This window comes from Pygocentrus nattereri, chromosome 7, assembly GCF_015220715.1.
Source record: "Pygocentrus nattereri isolate fPygNat1 chromosome 7, fPygNat1.pri, whole genome shotgun sequence".
Lineage (NCBI taxonomy): Eukaryota > Metazoa > Chordata > Actinopteri > Characiformes > Serrasalmidae > Pygocentrus > Pygocentrus nattereri.
The window spans coordinates 25,834,089-25,858,783 of NC_051217.1; the positions used below are offsets into that span (position 1 = coordinate 25,834,089).

The 24,695-nt window shown below is 41.9% G+C and overlaps 1 protein-coding gene across 4 annotated transcripts in view; it reads right to left on the reverse strand.

Moving 5' to 3' along the window:
• LOC108443033 (SPHK1 interactor, AKAP domain containing) overlaps positions 1-24,695 on the reverse strand; it is a 104,783-nt gene that overhangs the window by 31,366 nt on the left and 48,722 nt on the right. For all 4 annotated transcript variants that reach the window (XM_017723415.2, XM_037539959.1, XM_037539960.1 and 1 more), the window contains 2 exons: positions 23,519-23,656; positions 22,067-22,322 (listed from right to left, as the gene is read on the reverse strand). In XM_017723415.2, the coding sequence (XP_017578904.1) occupies positions 22,067-22,322; positions 23,519-23,656 (394 nt within the window). The remainder of the gene's footprint in view (positions 1-22,066; positions 22,323-23,518; positions 23,657-24,695) is intronic.

A 24,695-nucleotide genomic window follows, 5' to 3' on the forward strand; every position in this document is an offset into this window, starting at 1 on the left:
TAACTAAGTATGGGGTACAAACTCCACAGTACATCTCAAAAATGTTCTCTTAGCAAGACAAAACATCTTGAGTCTTGTAAGTATATCTAATATTGGTCATTGTAGGACTGTTCTCAGACTTATGCGATTAGTAACTGTACTTTTAGACATTTTTACCTGTTTTAATGTTTTAATGGAAATTATCTTTCCATTGGCTGAGTGTTTTACAGTCATTTTCAACTGTTTCAACCAATTTCCTAATTCTATTAATTTATTCGGCAAATGGACATCATAACTGACCATTTAAGTGCTCCGTATCATTCAGGTTAAAGCACAAAATATCGGTGTGAATATAATGTTATATCTGGGTCATTCTACAGAAACTTCCATTTTTGTGTCCCTAGCATTTACAGATATATTACACTTAAAAAAACCTGTTGGGGTTACAATTTATTCATATTTTAAAATAAAACAATACGTTTTTTTTAACAATTTCACCTTCTCGAGCTTCAATTTATCAATATTGGTTTTTAAATCAATCACATAGAATTCCACTCTCCACAGAAGAGCTCGTCCCCACAGTCGCGTGTGAAGCTGAGGCCATATTTTGAAGTAAAAAACACATTTTTCTGAAATTTTAACTATAATAATCTCTACATGACTGTGGAATATATGATTTAAATGACCCAAAGAAAACACCAAATAAATATTATAAAATATGTAATGAAAGTTCCCCAGGAGTCATGTCACTGGTTTTATCACGTAACAAAAAACTCTTATTTTGAAATAAAAGTCACGTTGATGACGTCACTCGACTTCCTTTGACCTGATTTCTGAGGATCTATGAAGAAAAGCTCATGGTGAGTCCACTGTGTCTTTCAGTTCTCAGAGATTTTCTCATTCAGCTCATGATCATATGAAGCTTTTAGTTGACATCACTGGTGTGACCAACTTTATTCTGTCATTGTGAAAAAATTGAACGCAAATGGATTAAATTCCACATTTTAGTGGATGTTCCCTGATTGACAGCGTGTGGTTTGATGTTCTGTAGCATTCATTGAGTAAAATGCATTGATCATTAAAAACATCTATGGTGTGGAACACCGATGACGATCAGTGACACCAGTGACTCCTATAGAGACAGAATAGTGGACGTTTCTGTAGAACGACTGAAATATATATACAGCACATGTTCCATCAATCTGAAGAGCCATTTCACCATGCAAAGAAACTTTTAAGCATGTAAAAAAATTTAATAATGAAATAGTTCTATATAGAACGCATGGTTCCAAACGGAACTATTCCCTTTATTAAAGGACCCATGAAGAACCACTTTTTAAAGAGTGTAACAACAAAAGTACTCTTTTGGGTGCTATAAGAACCACTTCATGCTTAAATGGTTCTCTGCATGGTGAAAAGGTTCTTTAGATTGATGGAGAATGGGAGGTATGTGGTTCTTTGAAAATGTTTCTATATAGCAGCAAAAGGGATTTTCTATTGTTATGATGTCAAAACAAAAGAAGAGCCCCTTTTGGTGCTGCATGGGACCATTTTTTAAAAATGTAAGCATGAAATTGCTCTATACAGAATGTGTGGCTCTAAACGTAAACATTCCCTTTAGCGAAGATCCCTTGAACAACCATTTTATGAGTGTATGTTTAAGAAAAATATAATTTTGTGAAAAGATTTGAGTTTCTCGTTTCAATCACTGCACTTCAAATAAAGGTTAGATTTCTGGAAATTTTTAAAATAAAGATCAAAAGAATCAGTAATAAAGATTACTGATTTTTACAGGCTGCTTTATTCATGTTTATCAAGGGTGCCAGTATTTGTGGAGCGGTCTGTACCTCAGATCAGTTTGGCTTCACTTGCTTTTTCCTCCTTTTGCACCTAATTCTGATCTTGCCTCTCATCAGTTAACTGAGGCAGCATCTTTACCTTTTTTGCCCTTTTTCGGCCTAATTATAAGACCCATATAGAAAAAAATATTCAAAATGTATTTACCAAGTATATTTTTACAATGTATGAAAAATATGGGTCCCACTTTATATTAAATGTCCCGAATAACTGTGTAGTTATATGTGAACAACTTATGCAACAACAGTGGAACTACTAGCCACTAGCTACTAGTCACCATTACAGACGGATTACAGAAGTACATCTTATGTAATTACATATATGTAACAACATCAGTTGTTATATAGGTACAGTGCAATTACAGAGTGTTAACTATAGAATGGCAATTAATGTGATGTGATTAATTACAATGTTACAACACAGTTATTCCACAGTAATAATGTAAAGCAAATGTAATATGTAAAAAAACACTTCTGATCTCATGTATCAAAATTACAAGAGGCAAAATATACATGTGTAATTACACAGGCTGAACTGCTGTAATCCATCTGTAACACTGATTAAATCATCAGTAGCTACAGTGTTGTTAAATAGGCTATTGATCTGTAACTACACAGTTATTATAGACTCTTAAAATAAAGTGGGACCAATATATTTATCAGTTTGAGTGATTATCTGTGTTGAGTGTAATGAAGGTTCCAGTTGTAGCTAAACATACCGACTGTGATCTGCACTGTACTTCACATTAACCACATAAGTCTGCAATCAGACTCTCACACCCGATGTACTTCACATAAACAAGATATCAGATCAGACCTGCATTTCACAGAGTATCAATACCTACAGCCCTTGCTTCTGTCCTGCTAAAGGATCATTAGATCAGATTTAACATGAAGAGACTCGAACACAAACTCATTTCTAAAGGAATCAGACAGTGAAGAGCATCAGACAGGATTCTGGAGATGTTCCTACACTTTCAGATGGAGCTGATAAACATTCACATAGTTATTTCTGTCTTTGTTCATATTTCACCACACAGTTTAAAATAAACCTAGAAGAAGAAGAAAATCTCGTATCTCCAAAATGGTAACTTTACAGGAGAAGGAAAAAACATCCTTGGCTTTTAATGGAAGTCAATGGAACCAGACATCTTTCCAAGTCATTTTTTGATTGCTCCTTTTAAGATAAGATAAGATAAGATAAGATGCGTTTATTGTCATTGCACAGTGTACAACGAGATTGAGCAGCAATCCAACGGCACTTCCTACATACAAAACAATTTAAACGTAAAGCTAAAATATATGAAGTGCAGATTTAAAGAAAAAAAACTTAAATATTAAGAAAAAAGGACTATAAAACTATATATTTTAAAACAGTCAATAGACAATAGGTGAGGTAGCAGTTGTAGTTGCACATTCCTCTGACAGCTTACAGCATTATATAATATTGCATATCTAGGAACTACTACACAGAAAGAATACAGATTGCTCTCTCGAGAACAAAAGAGTAATAAATAGAACAAAGGTGGAGTGGAACACTGGAACACTGGAACAGTGTAAAGTGTCCTATGAAATCAGCCCATTCATCATGAAATTTACATACAATGGATGTATGCAAAGCAACAGGTAATTTCAAATTATGTCAAAAAATGAAAAAGGTCAAAAATGGAGATAGCAATGATAAACAGCGATGTGTTTCTTTAATATATGGTATATACAGTATATTCTGAAATACATGTTAGTGCTTGGAGTGTTGCCTTGCGATGGACTGGTGACCTGTCCAGGGTGTATCCTGCCTTCCGCCCAATGACCGTTGGGATAGGCTCCAGCACCCCCCCGCGACCCTGAGGGAGAAGCGGCTTAGAAAATGTGTGTGTGTTTGGAGTGTATTTCAAAATATATAAAAGTCCATATATTGTTGGGTTCCTCTGCCCTCAGAATGTTTGGCAGAAGTTTCCTCTGAGCTGAAGAGCCTGATCTCCTCACTGACCTGCTCCCCTCCGTTGTTTGTACGTGTTGTAAGTGGAACAGCGCGTGTGCTGAAGGAATGTAGACATAGAAAAAAAGAAGAACGAGCGAGGGAAGGAGAGCCAAGCTGCGAGGTGAAAAACAGCGACAAGTCCGCTGTTATTACAGAAGAGCTCTGTCTCTCCCACCGCGTCCACCGGGGGAGGTGATAGCCCGTGAGTAAGCAATCAATATCGCACGGCCGCTGCCTTTCTGCTCACTTTCTCTATTAACTGCCCCCCACCCCCATCAGCCCCCCACCCCCTAATGCAAATCTGTATCTGGGCCAATCTTATTTTAAATATTGCATTGGCTTTGAGTAGAGCATAACCTTCACACAGCGTTAGCTCTAATTCCATATGAGAGATTAATTATAGATTAGCCTTGCCTTGTGGCGGCGCAGCTGAGTGCGTCTCGTTGCCTTAATATGTGACTGGAGGCCGGACGCATCACACGCACTGATAATCATTGATTAGGAGGAGAGTGTGAGCCTTCAGCTTCATAACACTGCTTAATAAAAGAACATAACCCATTACAGAGCACACACACAACACACAGGCCATTACAGCCTGTACAGCATCAGTGCTGTTATTATTATTATTATTATTATTATTATTATTGTTGTTGTTGTTGTTGTTGTTGCTGTTGTTGTCAGCAAATGGACTCATGTCAAATGTCGTCTATATATCTAAAATTATTCATTTTAAGATGATTGTAGGAATATTATAAGATTTTTTTTACTTCTTTTTTGTTTTTAGTAACTTTTTAAGCAAAATGATCTAATTATTTTTTACTATTACTATTATTATTATTTTTATTATTATTATTATTAGTAGTAGTGCTGTTGTTGATAGCAAGTGAACTCATCTCAAATGTAGTCTATACAGATAGTATTTCTCTTTATTTTAAGAAAGAATATTACAATATTATTTAACTAATTTCAATTTATTTTGTTTTCAGTGATTAATAATCTCACTATTACTATTAGTATTGTTATTGTGATTAAATGATTAAATCGTTCCCGACTCCTGGTGACCATATGGACGGTGTCTCTCCAGAACGTCTTCTGTTTGGGTCTTCAGACATCTGAATGGCTGGCTCATGATTCCTCCGATCATCTCCATCCATCTTTCACCTGGTCTTCTTCCTCTTTTACCTCCAACTCTTCCAATCATAACAGCCTTTTCCATTGAACTGGTTATTCTCTGGAAGTGTCCAAAATAAGATCTTCAGTCTGGTTCTCTGGGCTCTGAGTGAGAGGAGAGGTTTGATTTGGTTGAGGGTCCATCCATTTGTTTTCTTTGCCGTCTGAGCTTCTCAAAGTCTCAACACTGAAGTTTAAAGGCATCTATATTTTCCTGCCTCGCTTGTTTATTGTCCAGCTTTCACATCAGTGGTAAAGTTAGCGCCTTTCCTGTCATCATAACTGTCGTCTTCATGTTGAGCTGAAGTCCCATCATTATACTCTGTTCTCTGACCTTCATCATAAGAACCTTCAGATTCTCCAGATGTTCTGAGGGTCATATCATCTTTGTATCGAAGGTTACTGATGTTTCTACCAAGAATTCTGAATCCTCAATCGTCCTCCTCAGATTTTTGCCAATGCGATTGAACACATTCCAATTACAGATTCAGACTGAGGTGTTTATGCTCACTCTACTCAAGAATCTGATGGAAAATCTTTGTTTACATGTTCACTACAAGTAATCAGGTCCAAAATGACACGCATGTGTAGAGAAACACTCAGAGTAAACGTTACCATGACATCGAGCATCACATGAGTCCAGTCAGAGTGAGATGAGCAGCAGTGAGCAGTGCTTGTGTTTCTTGTGTTTCTTCTTTAAAATGACGTCAGACTCAGGAAAATGTCCTTCACATATCCTTATTAAAGAAGGCCGAGAGGAAGACGTCGTGCTCTGAGACACATAAGCTGGATGTCCGTCCCACCACCGTCTTTTAAAGATCAGAGCATAAACTTTGTCTCCTCTGCAGACCAGTTTCTGCTCCGCTGTATTGAACAGTATAAACTCTCACTATGATGCGACGCACATGCAAAATGGACTTAAACTTTCCGTTAGGGAATGTAATCGGATACAGGATTTTACATGGATATTATTCTTCTGTTTAACAGATTCTTTACAGGATCACCTCGTTCAGTCAGATAGAGGCTATATTCTGAATGGCTTCAATCAGACTAGACTATTCCGAATGAGGTGTTTACATGGACATATTCTATTCCTATTGAGCTATTACTCGGCTTATTAACGGATTATTAGGCTGCACGTAAAGTGGCTACTGTTTGTTCAGCATACAGGCTGAACAGGTACAGTGATATCAGCTTGTTTCAAGCTAATTTCTTAACACAAACAAAACTATGTGCTATTATAGAAATGAAAATACTAAAAACAATTAAAAGTGATTTAAAATTAGTTCATTGTTCTTTTAATGTTCTTATAACCATTGCAAAATAAGTGAAATTAGATATTTAGATGAGATTTAAGATCATTTAATTTTATATCATTTATGTCAGTGCATGAACCAACCAGCCATCAGCACTGACTATTATTATTATCATCATTATTATTATTGTTATTAGTTATACATATTATTTGGTTCTTAAAGGGAAATTGCACCGGTCTTTTTTAAATTTTCCTTTTTCTCTTTCCCTCTTTTCTCTCTCATTCTTTTTCCTCTCTCTATCTGTCTCTGTCTGTCTCACACATTTTCTTTCTTTTCTATTTCTTTCTCATTCTCTTCTCTCCCTTAATCTTTCTCTATTTCACTTTCTTGCAGACTTTCTCTATATTCTACCTCTCTTCCTTTTTCTCATTCTATTTCTTTCTCATTATTTTCCATGTTCCCCTTCCTCCCTCTTTTCTCACTGTTCTCCCTCTCTCTCTTTTCTTTCTCCATGTTCTGCCTCTCTCTCGTTTCTCTTTCTCTGTTCTCCCTCTCTTGCTCTTTTCTCTTTCTCTATGTTCTCCCTCTCTCTTGCTCTCTTTTCTCTTTCTCTATGTTCTCCCTCTCTCTCGCTCTCTTTTCTCTTTCTCTATGTTCTCCCTCTCTCTCTCATTTCTCTTTCTATGTTCTCCCTCTCTCGCTCTTTCTCTTTGTTCTCCCTCTCTCTTGCTCTCTCTTTTCTATTTCTCTATGTTCTCGCTCTCTCTCGCTCTTTTCTTTCTGTTCTCCCTCTCTCTTTTCTCTTTCTCTATGTTCTCCCTCTCTCTCGCTCTCTTTTCTCTTTCTCTATGTTCTCTCTTGCTCTCTTTTCTCTTTATGTTCTCCCTCTCTCTCATTTTTCTGTCTCCATGTTCTACCTCACTTGCTCTCTCATTTCTCTTTCTCTATGTTCTTCCTCTCTCGCTCTCTTTCTGTATGTTCTCCCTCTCTCTCTCGTTTCTCTTTCTCTATGTTCTCCCTCTCTCTCTCGTTTCTCTTTCTCTATGTTCTTCTCTCTGACACTCTCGTTTCTCTTTCTCTATGTTCTGCCTCACTCTCGCTCTTTTTTCTCTTTCTCTATATTCTCCCTCTCTCTCTCTCCCTCATACAGGCTCATTCAGTAAGTGATTTTCTCTCTGTGCTGTTGCCTGGTTACTTTAGATCTAAATAAACATGCTGACCTTTCCTGACTCTTCAGATAAGATTATTACAGCTGATAAATAAACACGTTTGCTGATGTTATTTATTGCAAATATTTACATAATTGCCGCCATTTAAAACTCTCACAGCTCCATGTCAAATGATGATTTTCCCTCTTTAATGTTGTGTGAACATGTCTATGATAAACAGACTGACAGAAACACTCCTGAATGTTCTGGAATAAAGTCTTGTCACACTGACTCACACTAACAGCTCTGTTTTACTTCTCAGCTCTCATTCTGGAGATACGAGGTTTTGAAATGACAGCAGATACTCACTTCAGTGAGTCCCACTCTGATTGGTTTAGGACAGGGGTGGATTTAATGAGAGCCATTTTATCCTGTTTCAATTAAAATCAAGCCCAAACCAAATCAGTCCCGTCTGTGAGTCTCCAATTGGTTGAGAAGCTCCAGTCCCATCTGTCAGTCTCTGATTGGTTTATGAGATCCTGTCCTGTCTGTATGTCTCCTATTGGTTGAGGAGCTCCTGTACTGTCTGTGAGTCTCTGATTGGTTGAGGAGCTCCAGTCCCATCTGTAAGTCTCCGATTGGTTGAGGAGCTCCAGTCCTATCTGTAAGTGTCTGATTGTTTGAGGAGCTCCAGTCTCGTCTGTGAGTCTCTGATTGGTTGAGGAGCTCCAGTCCCATCTGTGAGTCTCTGATTGGTTGAGGAGCTCCTGTCCCATCTGTGAGTCTCTGAGTGGTTTAGGAGCTCCAGTCTCTGTGAGTCCACGATTGGTTGAGAAGCTCCAGTCCCGTTTGTGAGTCTCTGAGTGGTTTAGGAGCTCCAGTCCCATCTGTGAGTCTCCGATTAGTTGAGAAGCTCCAGTCCCGTCTGTGAGTCTCTGATTGGTTGAGAAACTCCAGTCCTGTCTGTGAGTCTCCGATTGTTTGAGGAGCTCCAGTCCCGTCTGTGAGTCTCTGATTGGTTGAGGAGCTCCAGTCCCGTCTGTGAGTCTCTGAGTGGTTTAGGAGCTCCAGTCCCGTCTGTGAGTCTCCGATTGGTTGAGAAGCTCCAGTCCCGTCTGTGAGTCTCTGATTGGTTGAGAATCTCCAGTCCTGTCTGTGAGTCTCCGATTGGTTGAGGAGCTCCTGTCCTGTCTGTGAGTCTCTGATTGGTTGAGGAGCTCCAGTCCTGTCTCTGAGTCTGTGATTGGTTTATGAGCTCCACTTGGTTGAGAAGCTCCAGTCCTGTCTGTAAGTCTCTGATTGGTTGAGGAGCTCCTGTCTTGTCTGTGAGTCTCTGACTGGTTGAGAGGCTCGAGTCCCGTCTGTGAGTCTCCGATTGGTTGTGAAGCTCCAGTCCCGTCTGTGAGTCTCCGATTGGTTGAGAAGCTCCAGTCCCGTCTGTGAGTCTCCGATTGGTTGAGAAGCTCCAGTCCCATCTGTGAGTCTCCGATTGGTTGAGAAGCTCCAGTCCCGTCTGTGAGTCTCCAACTGGTTGAGAAGCTTCAGTCCCGTCTGTGAGTCTCCGATTGGTTGAGAAGCTCCAGTCCTGTCTGTGAGTCTCCGATTGGTTGAGAAGCTCTAGTCCCGTCTTTGAGTCTCTGATTGGTTGAGAAGCTCCAGTCCCGTCTGTAAGTCTCCGATTGGTTGAGGAGCTCCAGTCCTGTCTGTGAGTCTCCGGTTGGTTGAGAAGCTCCAGTCCCGTCTGTGAATCTCTGATTGGTTGAGAAACTCCATTCCCATCTGTCTGCAGGGCTGGCTGTAACTCTGATGGTGGAGGGGACTGCTGTTATTTCCACTGACTCAGCCTGTTTCTGCTCTGTAGGCTGAGTAAAGAGCATATTCAGGGGAAAGTGATGGACTATGCTGGAGGTGCCCTTTCACAGAGTATGTTTTGTCTGCAGCCTTTCATCAGCACATGAAGTGCAAAGCAATTCACAATTTCTGTGTAAAACGGGAAACCTAAGGCTGTTCATGTACTACAAAAATCACATCTTGATGAGTAAAATGATCTTAAATTACATCTAAATATTAAATATTTTTCATTTTGAAATGGTCGTAGGAACATTACAAGAATATGGTACTTACAGTGAGGAAAATAAGTATTTGAACACCCTGCGACTTTGCAAGTTCTCCCACTTAGAAATCATGGAAGGGTCTGAAATTTTCATCTTAGGTGCATGTCCACTGTGAGAGACATAATCTAATAAAAAAAAAATCCGGAAATCACAATGTATGATTTTTTAATAATTTATTTGTGTGTTACTGCTGCTAATAAGTATTTGAAAGTTCTATTTTGGTCTCATCAGACCACAGAACTTTCTCCCATGACTCCTCTGGATCATCCAAATGGTCATGGGCAAACTTAAGATGGGCCTGGACGTGTGCTGATTTAAACAGGGGAACCTTCCGTGCCATGCATGACTTTAAACTATGACGTCTTATTACCCACAGTAACCTTGGAAACAGTGGTGCCAGCTCTCTTCAGGTCATTGACCAGCTCCTCCCGTGTAGTTCTGGGCTGATTCCTCACCTTTCTTAGGATCATTGATACGCCACGAGGTGAGATCTTGCATGGAGCCCCAGTCCGAGGGAGATTGACAGTCATGTTTAGCTTCTTCCACTTTCTAATAATTGCTCCAACAGTTGATCTTTTTTCACCAAGCTCCTTGGCAATTGCCCCGTAGCCCTTTTCAGCCTTGTGGAGGTCTACAATTTTGTTTCTGGTGTCTTTGGACAGCTCTTTGGTCTTAGCCAGGTTAGTAGTTGGAGTCTTGATTGATTGTGTGGGGTGGACAGGTGTCTTTATGCAGCTAACGACCTTAAACAGGTGCTTCTACTTTAGAATAATAAGTGGAGTGGAGGTGGACTTTTTAGAGGCGGACTAGACAGGTCTTTGAGGGCCAGAATTTTTGCTGATTGACAGGTGTTCAAATACTTATTAGCAGCAGTAACACACAAATAAATTATTAAAAAATCATACATTGTGATTTCCGGATTTTTTTTAGATTATGTCTCTCACAGTGGACATGCACCTAAGATGAAAATTTCAGACCCTTCCATGATTTCTAAGTGGGAGAACTTGCAAAGTCGCAGGGTGTTCATCTTAAGTTTGCCCATGACCATTTGGATGATCCAGAGGAGTCATGGGAGAAAGTTCTGTGGTCAGATGAGACCAAAATAGAACTTTTTGGTCTTAATTCCACTCGCCGTGTTTGGAGGACGAAGAATGATGAGTACCATCCCAAAAACACCATCCCTTCTGTGAAGCATGGGAGCGGAAGCATCATGCTTTGGGGTTGTTTTTCTGCACATGGGACAGGACGACTGCACTGTATTAAGGAGAGGATGACCGGGGCCATGTATTGCGAGATTTTGGGGAACAACCTCCTTCCCTTAGTTAGAACATTGAAGATGGGTCGTGGCTGGGTCTTCCAACATGACAGTGACCCAAAGCACACAGCCAGGATAACCAAGGAGTGGCTCATCAAGGCTCATCAGCATATCAAGGTTCTGGAGTGGCCTAGCCTGTCTCCAGACCTAAACCCTATAGAAAATCTTTGGAGGGAGCTCAAAGTCCGTGTTTCTCAGCGACAGCCCAGAGACCTGGCTGATCTGGAGAAGATCTGTGTGGAGGAATGGGCCAAAATCCCTGCTGCAGTGTGTGCAAACCTGGTGAAAAACTACAGGAAACGTTTGACCACTGTAATTGCAAACAAAGGCTACTGTACTGTGACCCTCTTCTCTCTACCTGGCTCCCCAGCTGGGCTCTGCGTTGTGTTTTGATGGTAAATGAAAGGGACCAGGAAGCGCAGGAATGTGGTGTGATCAACTTGTGGCGCTGTTTTATTGTCAGGCTCGGACAGCAGCTTGGCATATCTTCAAAGAAGCACACAATACTGTCTCTTAAAACAGTTTTTTTTCCTTCTAACTTACACTCAATGAAAGTCTCAGCTAACATACACAGTTTCTTCCATTGAAAATGTACATAGCACTCAATGGCATTCACCGCTCACATTAAATAAAAAAAATGATATATATACTCTTCTTAAACAGTTTAAATTCCCAAGCCTACATGTAAAACAGGTCACACCAAACCAAAACTGACGAAACACATGAGCTTAGCAACTAGTTTTACACCACCTTTTTTTGCTTGCTATATTTACAAAAAAAACAAAACTTAGCTTGAAAATATGCACAAATTTGGACCACTAACTGAACATAACATGTTATCCAGTGGTAATCTGTCCAGAACATTGATGGAGGTCACATATTTTTAAATGATTAATTAGGATTAATCACAGAGCACAGTCAGCATGTCTCACCTTCAAGGAAGCACACAATACTGTGTCTTCCTCGCTAAATAGCAACAATAAAGAGAAACAACGCGTAGCGCATGTACTTCCACCTAGTGGCCATGACTAGTAACAACACCTTACACCCTCTCCCACATTGGGTGAAGGCGACCACGCCTTCTAGCCAGAACATTTCACATTTCTATAAAGAAGAAAAAAAAAATATATATATATAAAAATAATCAAATGAGTAAAACAAAAACTAAACATGGTGTTATGTGTGTCACTTTGTGCATCTATGGTGTATGTGTGTTTTCAGTATATTATCTGTGTAGTGTATTTGGCCCTAGCTTTTTTCCAAATAAGGCGCCCTCTCTCTATTTTCTCCTGAGCTGTTTTGCTGTCCCCTGCATGTAACTCCAGGGATAGCTTGTTCGGGGCATGCCTCTCTCGGACAGGATACCTTCTCTGGGTCACAGCTAGGGGATTCATGGCATCTTCTGTCGCTGGATTGTCTCCAGAACTGTCTGGGGTGGCATCTTTCTCCATCTCTGCCGAACTCTCATGACCAGCATCACTTTGCGACAGGTTTACAGCGTTTACTGGCCTGAAAAACTGTTGATTTACATCCCCCTCGCTGTCCACTTCATCTTGGTCTCCACCATCACCCGTTGCACTTAGCACATCACTTAACTCTTCTTGAGTTATACCATCTCCTGACTCACTGCTGTGTGGTGTTTCCTCATTCCTGGCTGGAAGAAACATGCACTGGGTTAGAAGATTTTCATGGAGGACCCTTTCTCGGCCATCGTCCTCAGAACGAACTATGTATACTGGAGTCCCGGATTGCTTCTTCACCACCAGGTACGGAGAAGATTCCCAGCGGTCACCCAGCTTTTGCCTGGTCTCTGTATGACACACCTTTACCAGAACCCTGTCCCCAGGCTGAAAATCCCTTACTCTAGCCCTTCGATCATAGTGTTCTTTCTGTTGCTTCTTAGCCTTCCTGGAAAAGTGGTTAGCCTGATCATAGGCCAAAGTGAGGCACTCACGCAGATCTCTGACATAGTCTGTGTATTCACAAGCACCGTTGGTAGATGACAGCCCAAACATCAAATCAACTGGCAGTCTAGGATGTCTCCCAAACATAAGAAAAAATGGGCTGTAACCAGTGGAGTCATGGATTGAGCAGTTGTATGCATGTGTCATTGCATCCACATATTTAGGCCATTGACTTTAAATGTGGTGGCAGAGTGCCAAGCATGTTCATCAGTGTCCTGTTGAATCTCTCAGTGGTGCCATTACCTTGTGGGTGATATGGGGTTGTGTGAACTTTCTGCACTCCTCCAATCTGACACAACTCTTTTACCACTGCACTTTCAAAGTTCCTCCCCTGATCTGACAATAATCTGACAGGAAATCCAAATTTACAGAAAAAGCTTCTCCACAGCACTTTGGCCACAGTACTTGCCTTTTGGTTTTTTGTTGGGTAGGATTGGCAGAAACGGGAGAAATGGTCTGTGACCACAAGTACATTCTCTACACCACCTCTGGATTTCTCAAGTGTAAGAAAGTCTATACAGACTAACTCCATAGGAGCACTGGTATGGATGCTGTTCAGCGGAGCCCTCAGGCCAGAAACAGGAGTTTTCCTGAGGCAGCACCTCTTGCATTGTTGACACCAGACTTTAATGTCCTTAAGCATCCAGGGCCAGTAAAAGCACTCTCTAATTAATGCGAATGTCCTATCAATACCAAAATGTCCAAAGTCATTATGGAGAGAGAGTCTTGGCCATCTCCCTCAGCTTGTCTGGCAAGACTAGCTGATCCAAAACTTTCCTTTGGCCTGCTCTAACTCGGCGAAATAGAATGCCATCTTTTACCACTAACCTCCTCCACTCCTTTAAAAGGAGGCATTGTCCTATCTCCAACCTCTCAATCCCCACTTGCTTGACACCCTGCTCTTTGCAGTGCAACACAGTTCTGATCGCTGCATCAGCTCTTTGGCTCTCCCTGATCTCCTGATTGGTCATAGCTGGAAAGACGCCGGTGCCAACCCCATCAAAAACATCTTTACAAACTGACAAAATTTGATCAGGCTCTTTCGCACTTTCTACCACATCAGGTGTACCCTCAATAACCCTTGGACTTCCTACAGGAACCATTGTCACATGCCTTGGCAATACTCGCTGTGGGCACATATTCAGCGCTGCCTGTACCTCACCCTGTGACACTCTTGATAATGCATCAGCATTAGAATTCCCTTTTCCTGGCCGATACTGAATATCAAAATTGAACATGGCCAGCTGTGACACCCAGCGCTGCCCTGTAGCATCAAGCTTCGCTGTCGACATGACATACTTTAGAGGATTATTGTCTGTCAGTACTGTAAACCGATTGCCATACAGGTGATCATAGAATTTGTCTGTGACAGCCCACTTCAAAGTCAGGAATTCTAATTTATGGGCAGGGTAGCGCGATTCAGCTGGAGTGAGGCCCCTACTCCCATACGCTATAACCCGCTCAGCGCCTCCTTGGACTTGAGCTAGAACAGCCCCCAGACCTTCTCCTGAAGCATCAATCTGCAGTACAAAAGGCAAATTATAATCAGGGTATCCTAATACAGGGGCAGTAATAAGCTTTTCCGTCAGGGTTTCGAACGCTGTTTGGCAGTCCATGGTCCACTTGAAAGGAACTACAGCCTGGCCCGGGGAGTTGCCTCTTTTTTTCCGTCGTGGATGTCCAGATGTCAGGCGGTATAGGGGAGCTGCTATTGAGGCATAACCCTCAATGAAACGGCGATAATACCCTGAGAAACCCATATACTTCAAGAGTTCTTTTCGGTTGGTTGGCTTTGGCCAGTATTTTACCTTGCTTATTTTCTCAGGGTCTGTATTTATACCATCTGCCGACACCACGTGACCAAGATACTGCACTTCTTTCCTCAGCAGCTGGCATTTCTGAGGTTTCAGCTTTAACCCATGTTCACGCAGCCTGCTGAAGACAACTTGCAACCGTTCAAGGTGCTCATCAAATGTTTTCGAAAAAATGATTGTCATCTAAATAAATGAGTACACTCGCAAAGTTTAGATCTCCAAAACAGCACGTCATCAATCTTTTAAATGTAGAAGGTCCATTCTGCAGTCCAAAAGGCATACGGTTGGCTTCATATAGGCCCATAGGAGTGCTAAAAGCAGTTTTGTGTTTGTCATGTTCAGCCACTTCAACTTGCCAGTAACCACATGTGAGATAAACAGTGGAAAAATACTTGGCCTGCCCTAAAGCTTCAAGTGAATCATCTATTCTTGGGAGGGGGAAAGCATCTCTAGTGCTACAGGAATTTAGTTTTCTGTAGTCTATACAGATTCTAAGAGATCCATCCCGTTTTGTAACAACAACAACAGGGGACGAATATGGGCTTTTGCTTACACCAGCATTCTCCATCTCCTCAATGGCTTTTCTGACTTGTTGGTATTGCGTTGGGGGTATATTTCTGTATGGCATGCGAAAAGGCTTTGTGTCAATCAGTGGTATTTCGTGCTGCACTGTCTTCGTGTATCCATAGTCAAGGGAATGCTGAGGAAAAACATCTGCATTTCTAATGATGAGCTCCTTGAGTCTGGAATATTGGTCAGCATTATCCAAGGTGCAACCACTGAGGTCTAACATCGAGAAAATGTCTCCATCTACCCCACTATTAGTGAGCCGAACCATTTCCTTTTGTGCTCTATTGTTTTGGCACTCCGAAACACATCCATCATCTCCAAGCTTGGAATCACTTCCACTGCCCACTTCACCAGTGATCTCTGTCACGCTTTTCACCAGGAATGCCGCTGCAATAGGGGTGTTTGGCTTTACACTCACAGGTCTAGCAGTGACGTTCATCACTCAAACAGGAACAAATCCCTTTTTTACATCAGCGAGAACACGGGCTACAACCAACCCATCTGGAGGCTTTTGAAATGGCAGCTTTTCAACCAGGGCTGTGTATGCCGTGCCCTTGGGTCCACGACATGTTTTACACTTGAGATTTCTTTCACTACCCGGGGGGATTATTTTTGTATGGTGTCCTGCAAACCTCACCGTGCCAATTTTTCCATCTGTCCCTTTTGCTTTAGTGTTCCCCATGTCCATTAATGCTGAGTACCATTCTGGGTTAGTTTGCTTCACCTTTGAAAGGAACTGTTTACCACTTGAGGCTTGGAAATGCTCCTTAGAAGCACGAATCACATTGGTACCGATAAGCAGGGGGACACTTGTTCTATACTCAGTTTCTGGAACAACAAAAGCTGGCACATTGTTAAATGTAGTGTTGAGGAAGTGTAGATTAATGTCCAACACACCATAATGGGGCACCTGTTGGCCTGCTGCTCCTTCTATTGGGACATCAGAGGGTTTCAGTCTTTGCAAACCAAGTTGGGGGTGTGTTTTCCAAAACGTATCAGTAATAGTGGTGACTTGAGATCCTGAATCAATGAGGGCACGGCATGCTTTTCCATTCACCATCACCTCTCCTTCATTATTAGGGCCCACAAGGGGTGTGTCTTTACGATCTTTAGTATTAGTAGCATAATTATAAAGGGGACTTCCTTGACAACCCATGGTTGCCCCAGCGACCACAGGTTCTAGACGTTTAAAGGCAGACTCTTCTCCACGCCATTCGCTGCCTGGCCCTGTTCTTGTGCTGACCAAAGCGCCCTGCAGTAGCGTGCAACATGACCAGGTTTACCACAGCGATGACAAATGAAATCTGGTTTACTCTCATTTGATGCTTGAGGCTGAGAGTGTTCCACTACTAAATTACTAGGCTTGGCTAACTTGGCCTCCAACTGAGTTAGTCTCTGTAACTGCTCTTCTTGGCTTAAAGCCAGCTTTTTCACCAGCTCAGTGAGTTCCGACAAATCTGAGCTGCGTCTGTGGCTGATCTCCGGCGCTGACTTTTGGCTAGGCTCCGTTCTCTGTACATGAACCTGGCTGGCTGTTTTCTTAAGCTTGTTCTGGGTCTGGAATCTTCTTCCTTCTCTCGCTAAACCACATAATTCTGCCTGGAGTTCTTTGAATGAAGATATTTTTGACTTCATTGGTGCTAGCCTCAAATAGACTTCTTCATCACTCAGCCCCCTGAAGAACTGACGAATTAACTTAATATACCGGTCTGGGAAAGGTAAACCTTCATTCTGTGAGTCCTCAGCTGCCCTCAGAGTGGCCTCCAAAACAATAGCATATGAGCAAGGTGACTCACTAGGTTTCTGACTTCGCTCATAAAAGTCTGCAAGGGGGTCCACAGATGTCTGAGTATCGCTATATTCATGTCTTAATTCTTCAAAGGCTCTGGTTGGTGTCTGCTCATGGGCTGGCAAGTTTAGTACCAGCTTCCTCGCTTCCCCACTCAGGTGTCGCACCACCGTTGCAAAGGCAAAATGAGGGGGCAGACCACCAGCATCTAGGAGGTACTGCATATCCCTTATTCAATAATCTATTAGCATCCTACTGTCTACATGGCCACTAAACACCTGCACCCCTTTCACTTGATGTGTCTGTGTGAACCCATACTGAGGTGCATACTGTGTTACAACAGGTACACCCTGAGACCAGGTGGTGGTGCTGGACACTGATTTCTAGGTGTGTATGGAGAAGGGTGAGCATGGAGGTTGTATGCATCAGAGTGGTTATCAGGAGGAGCTGGCTGAGGGGACACAGAAACAGCAACATACTGTGAGGGCATCGACCCTGGACTTGCATGAGTGTGAGGGTTTGTGAAGTTTGGTAGCTGTCCACGTGCAAGTTTTGGTCTCACAGATGGTGGAAAGTCAGGCTCACCATCGCCCTCTATGGGTAACTCCACTACTACAGGGTCAAACCTCTGATGATCTCGGCCGTGGGGGACTTTAGCTGAGTCAAATGACAACCAGGGAGTATCAGGCAGTGGCTCATTTGTGGAAGGCAGTCTGGATGGGGTTCCTTGAGAAATACCTTGCATTGTTTTATTGTGATTTGAGCTGTGGATTTTTTTTTTTTTTTTGACTCACAATATAGACTTCACTTTCCATTATGTCACCTTCAAATCTCAGAAGCAACTACTTGCACTTAGGCAGCAGGAAAGTACTAGTATACTAAAAAACACACAGTCCAAACCCATAGCAAAATAATATGAATGGATTATGAAAAGAAAAATCAGAAAAGGAAAAGGATATTCAGTTTGTCCAAAAATAATGCTGTCCACACTGATCTTCACACCACATCCGGGTCACGGCACCAAAAATGTGACCCTCTTCTCTCTACCTGGCTCCCCAGCTGGGCTCTGCGTTGTGTTTTGATGGTAAATGAAAGGGACCAGGAAGCGCAGGAATGTGGTGTGATCAACTTGTGGCGCTGTTTTATTGTCAGGCTCGGACAGCAGCTTGGCATATCTTCAAGGAAGCACACAATACTGTCTCTTAAAACAGTTTTTTTCCCTTCTAACTTACACTCAATGAAAGTCTCAGCTAACATACACAGTATCTTCCATTGAAAATGTACATAGCACTCAATGGCATTCACCGCTCACATTAAATAAAAAAAAATGATATATATACTCTTCTTAAACAGTTTAAATTCCCAAGCCTACATGTAAAACAGGTCACACCAAACCAAAACTGACAAAACACATGAGCTTAGCAACTAGTTTTACACCACCTTTTTTTGCTTGCTATATTTACAAAAAAAAAAACCAAAACTTAGCTTGAAAATATGCACTAATTTGGACCACTAACTGAACATAACATGTTATCCAGTGGTAATCTGTCCAGAACATTGATGGATGTCACATATTTTTAAATGATTAATTAGGATTAATCACAGAGCACAGTCAGCATGTCTCACCTTCAAGGAAGCACACAATACTGTGTCTTCCTCGCTAAATAGCAACAATAAAGAGAAACAACGCGTAGCGCATGTACTTCCACCTAGTGGCCACGACTAGTAACAACACCTTACAGTACCAAATATTAACATTGATTTTCACAGGTGTTCAAATACTTATTTGCAGCAGTAACACACAAATAAATTATTAAAAAAACATACATTGTGATTTCCGGATTTTTTTTTTAGATTATGTCTCTCACAGTGGACAGACGAAAATTTCAGACCCCTCCATGAATTCTAAGTGGGAGAACTTCTAAGTGGGAGAAAGTCGCAAGGTGTTCAAATACTTATTTTCCTCACTGTAAGCTACTCCTTCTTTACCCTACACTTTTTTGGGCATTAAAACAAAGTCAGAAGTGCAGACTGGAACCTGCCGATACAGACTGCACAGGGAACAGCAGGAACAGTTCTGAAAGGTTAATCAGAGTGTCGTCACACGTCTTGTTAAGTCTGAACTACAACCACCTCTGTGAGTTTATCACTTTAAGGCATGTGGAACTGTTATCATCTCCTGTTCAACAGAAGACTCTCCAGCTGCAGTGGGCCTCTCTCTCTCTCCCCCCTCTTTCACTCTCTACTCTACTCTCTCTCTACTCTCTCTCCCCCCTCTCTCTCTCTACTCTACTCTCTCTCTTTCTACTCTCTCTCCTCTGTCTGCCTCTACTCACTCTCTGTCTCTCTCTCTCTATTCTCTCTTCACTGTCTCTCTCTACTCTCTCTCTCTCTACTCTACTCTCACTCTCTCTTTCTACTCTCACTCTCTACTCTACTCTCATTCTCTCTCTTTCTACTCTCTCTCTTTATTCTCTCTTCACTCTGTCTCTCTCTACTCTCTCTCTCTACTCTACTCTCTCTTTCTACTCTTTCTCTCTCCCTCTCTCTCTCTACTCTCTCCTCTCTGTCTCTCTCTCTCTAATCTCTCCTCACTGTCTCTCTCTACTGTACTCTCTCTCTACCCCCCTCTCACATATTTGTATTGTCAAAGCGTTCATAGTGTAAATAAACAGTGAAAATATACATAAAAATATATATTAATTAAAGATGTGTTAAATGTATACATGTGCATATATAAAATAAAACAACTAAAAATATATATATAATCAAAGAAAATATACATATAGAAGTGTTAATTAATATAAGAAATAATTATTAAATATACATACAGTATCAAACAAACACAGCAAGAAGAAGAAAGAACTTACATACAGATAATATATACAAAGTGTGTGTGTGTGGGTGTGTGTGTGTTGGGGGGGGTTTGGTGTTTCACTCACTGTTCCGGAGTGTGTGACACTTGTGTACGTATCTGGCTGCAGTGGCGGCTGATGGACCCTCTCTGAGTGTAATGGTCAGCTTCTGGCTGCCGGTCAGCGCTCTGAAGCCGCTCTCTTCTTCTTCAAACTGACTGAAGTATTTATTTTTGATAATAGGAAGTGCACCTCTGTCTCAACCTCACCTGTCCTGCAGTGACCACGCACTCTGACTCTTTGTCTCTCTCTCTCTTCTCTCTCTCTGTCTCTGGCTCTCTCTTTCTCTCTCTCTGTCTCTCTCTGGCTTTCTCTACTCTCTCTTTCTACTCTCTCTTCTCTTTCCCTCTCTCTGTCTCTCTCTGTCTCTCTCTTCTCTTTCCCTCTCTGTCTCTCTCTACTCATTCTCTCTACTCTTCTCTACTCTCTCTCTTCTCTCTCGCTCTCTCTGTCTCTCCTCTCTCTGTCTATCTCTACTGTCACTCTCTCTCTCCACTCTACTCTCTCTCTGTCTCTCTTCTCTCTCGCTCTGTCTCTTTCTCTGTCTCTCCTCTCTCTGTCTCTCTCTCTTCTCTCCCCCTCTCTCTACTCTATTCTACTCTCTCCCTCTCTCTCTCTCCTCTCTCTCTCTCTCTCTCTCTCTCTCTCTGTCTCACTCTCTTCTCTCTCTCTCTCTGTCTCACTCTCTTTCTCTCTCTGGCTCTCTCTCTACTCTACTCTACTCTACTCTACTCTACTCTACTCTACTCTACTCTACTATCTCTCTCTGTCTCTTCTCTCTCTCTCTCTCTCTCCTCTCTTGCTCTATCTATTTCTGTCTCTCTCTTCTCTCTTCCGCTCTCTCTTTCTTTCTATCTCTCTCTCTCTCTTTGTCTCTGGCTCTTTCTTTCTCTTTTCTCTCGCTCTCTGTCTCTCTCTCTCCTCTCTCTCTGGCTCTCTACTCTCTCTCTCTCTACTCTAGTCTATTCTACTTTCTCTCTCTCACTCTCTCTCTGTCTCTCTTTATTTCTCTTTTTTCTCTCTCGCTCTCTCTTTCTCTCTCTCTGTCTCCCTCTCTTCTCTCTGGCTCTCTCTCTCTCTCTCTACTCTACTCTACTCTCTCTGTCTTTCTTCTCTCTCACTCACTCTCTCTGTCTCTCTCTCACTTCTCTCTCTCTCCGGTTCTCTCCCTCTTCTGTCTGGCTCTCTCTCTTTCTCTCTCTCTTTTTTCTCTCGCTCTCTCTCTGTCTCTGGCTCTCTTTTTCTCTCTCTCAGTCTCTCTCTGGCTCTCTCTCTCTACTGTACTCTACTCTCTTTCTCTACTCTCTGGCTCTCTCTTCTTTCTGGCTCTTTCTCTCTTCTCTCTCTCTCTTTCTCTCTGGCTCTGTCTCTCTTCTCTCTCTATTCTCTCTCAGTCTCTCTTCTCTCTCTCTCTCTCTGTCTCTGTGCAGATGATCTGATGGCTCATTAAGATGAAGAGGTTTGCTGGAGTAATATTTTAGCCCTAAGCCACAGACTTGATGGCTTCCCTTCCATTAAATTACATCACCAAGAATTTATAACCGTCACTAATAAATTTCATTTATGATCCATATTTTGTCCAAAGCACATTTTAGTGCTCAGATGAAGGATGAGAGGGATGAACAGATGGATTTATAGGTGGATGTATGCATGCATGATCAGATGGACATATTACTAGTTAAATGGACAGATGTACGGCTGGACATAAGTAATGAATGAACTGATATATGCATGGATAGACAGATGGATGGATGAATGAATGTGCACATGGATGGATTGATGCTAGGATGGAAGAGCAGATCGATGGAATGATGAATATATAGATACATAAATGGATGGACTGATGGATGGATATATGGATGGATGGACAGATGAATGGAAGGATGAATGTATAGATATCTGGACGGATGGATGTACAGATGGATGGAAGGATGAATGTATAGATATCTGGATGGATGGATGGATGGACAGATGAATGGAAAGATGAATGTATAGATATGTATGGATGAAGAGATGGACAGAGGGATGAACAGATGGATAAAAAGATGAACATATGGCTGGAAAGATGGATGAACAGATAGATTAAATGAGCAGATGTATAGATGGACAGACAGACAGAGTGATGAAAGGATGAATGTATAGATGGTCGTACAGATAGTTGGACGGATGCACAGATGGATGTCTGTGTTATTCACCGTTTCTGAAGGGGTCGTCCTCGCTGTCCTCCCCCAGCTGCTCGGAGGCGGTCAGGAAGTCCTCCTCTATGGACGATACGGAGCGATTGGTGTCGTCATCGGAAATGCGCTGTCCAGCCAATCGGCTGTGCCGCTGTCTTTCCTGACCAGACTGCAGACCAATCAGGAACTTGTTGATCTGAAGGACGATGCTGCTTGGCTGAGTCGGGTGACGCCCACTGGCACTCTCAACCACACACACATCAGCTCTGTGACTCTGTAACACACACCCACAATGTGATGATTACCAGAACACACACACACCATTTATACTCCTATAACTCGAGTTTAAAAGCTCTTAAAAATAAGCAGCTTATTTTAACAGCGGCGTTAAAATGTTTCACACTGTTCAGGAAATGAAGGAATTCTTTTATATTTTAGCAGAGTCAGGTGTTATCTTCAGTTAGCTGAGTCAGGAGTTATCTTCAGTCAGCGGAGTTAGGTGTTATCTTCAGTCAGCGGAGTCAGGTGTTATCTTCAGTCAGCGGAGTCAGCTGTTATCTTCAGTCAGCGGAGTCAGGTGTTATCTTCAGTCAGCGGAGTCAGGTGTTATCTTCAGTCAGCGGAGTCAGGTGTTATCTTCAGTCAACGGAGTGAGGTGTTATCTTCAGTCAGCAGAGTCACGTGTTATCTTCAGTCAGCGGAGTCAGGTGTTATCATTAACATTTAGTCTTAAAGGTGCACTGTGTAAGTTTTAGAGATTTGGAGGCATCTCTGGAGGAAACATGTCACTGCAGAACATTCTGTGGTGTAGGTTGCGCTTCTTCCCCGAGAGAAGAGTCTGATGACTGAAAGAGAAAGAGAACTGAGTCTAAACTCGGTGAAGCGTCTCTGAGGACCTGAGTGAATCTACCATCATCATCACATCTTCATCAGTGATGCTGATTCTGAGATCATTTGAGGCCAAAACATCGAGCCGGACCTTCTGGGTTTAAATGATTGTTTCAGGCTTTCCAGGCGACTCACAGGAGCAGCACCGCTCACCATGTTTTAGCCTGTTTACATCCTCCTCTTAAATATTACAGAATAATGTACTGTGATGAGGTTTTTGGCTCTACCTGCTGAACACCTGTGTGTGGGTGTCTCTAGGCTGGTGTGCAGGTGGGACTGACCTGTGTGTGGGTGTCTCTAGGCTGGAGTGCAGGTGGGACTGACCTGTGTGTGGGTGTGTCTAGGCTGGTGTGCAGGTGAGACTGACCTGTGTGTGGATGTGTCTTGGCTGGTGTGCAGGTGGAACTGACCTGTGTGTGGGTGTGACTAAGCTGGTGTGCAAGTGGAACTGACCTGTGTATGGGTGTGCCTAGGCTGGCGTGCAGGTGGAACTGACCTGTGTGTGGGTGTGACTAGGCTGGCGTGCAGGTGGAACTCACCTGTGTGTGGGTGTGACTAGGCTGGCGTGCAGGTGGAACTCACCTGTGTGTGGGTGGGGTCATGCTGAAAGGTATCAGGTGACTCCAGGCCGGTCAGCAGGAGGATTTCGTGTTCTTTGAAAGGTCGCATGCCCATGCACTCAACCAGCTGCGGCAAATCCGGCGACACCGATGCCAACTTCTACGGAACACAAAGAACACATAGAACATACAGAACATGTAAAACATATAGAACAAACAGAACACATAGTACATACAAAACATGTCAAACACACAGAAAACACAGAACATAGAGAAACATGTAAAACACAGAAAACCAGAGCACATAGAACATACGGAAAAAAAATAAACCTCACAGAACACACAGAACACATAGAACATACAGAACATGTAAAACATACAGAACACACAGAACATACAGAACATGTAAAACATACAGAACACATAGAACATACAGAACATGTAAAACATACAGAACACATAGAACATAGAGAAACATGTAAAACATACAGAACACATAGAACATACAGAACATGTAAAACATACAGAACACATAGAACATACAGAACATGTAAAACATACAGAACACATAGAACATAGAGAAACATGTAAAACACAGAAAATACAGAACACATAGAACATACAGAACATGTAAAACATAAAACATACAGAACACATAGAACATACAGAACATGTAAAACACAGAACATACAGAACATGTTAAACACACAGAACACACAGAACACATGGAACATACAGAACAAACAGAACACAGAACATACAGAACATGTAAAACATATAGAACATACAGAACACATAGAACATACAGAAGACACAGAACATATGGAGAATGTAAAAACACACAGAACACATAGAACATACAAAACATGTAAAACACACAGAAGACACAGAACATACAAAACACGTAAAACACACAGAAGACACAGAACAAACATAAATGTAAAACACACAGAACATAGAGAACATGTAATACACACAGAACATACAGAACACATAGAACATACAGAACACGCAAAACACACAGAACATGTAGAACACACAGAACATGTAAAACACACAGAACATGTAAAACATATAGAACATAAACACCAGAGAGAACATACAGAACATGTAGAACATACAGAACATGTAAAGCATATAGAACAGGAAAAACACACAGAACATAGAGAACATATAGAACATAAAGAACACGCAAAATA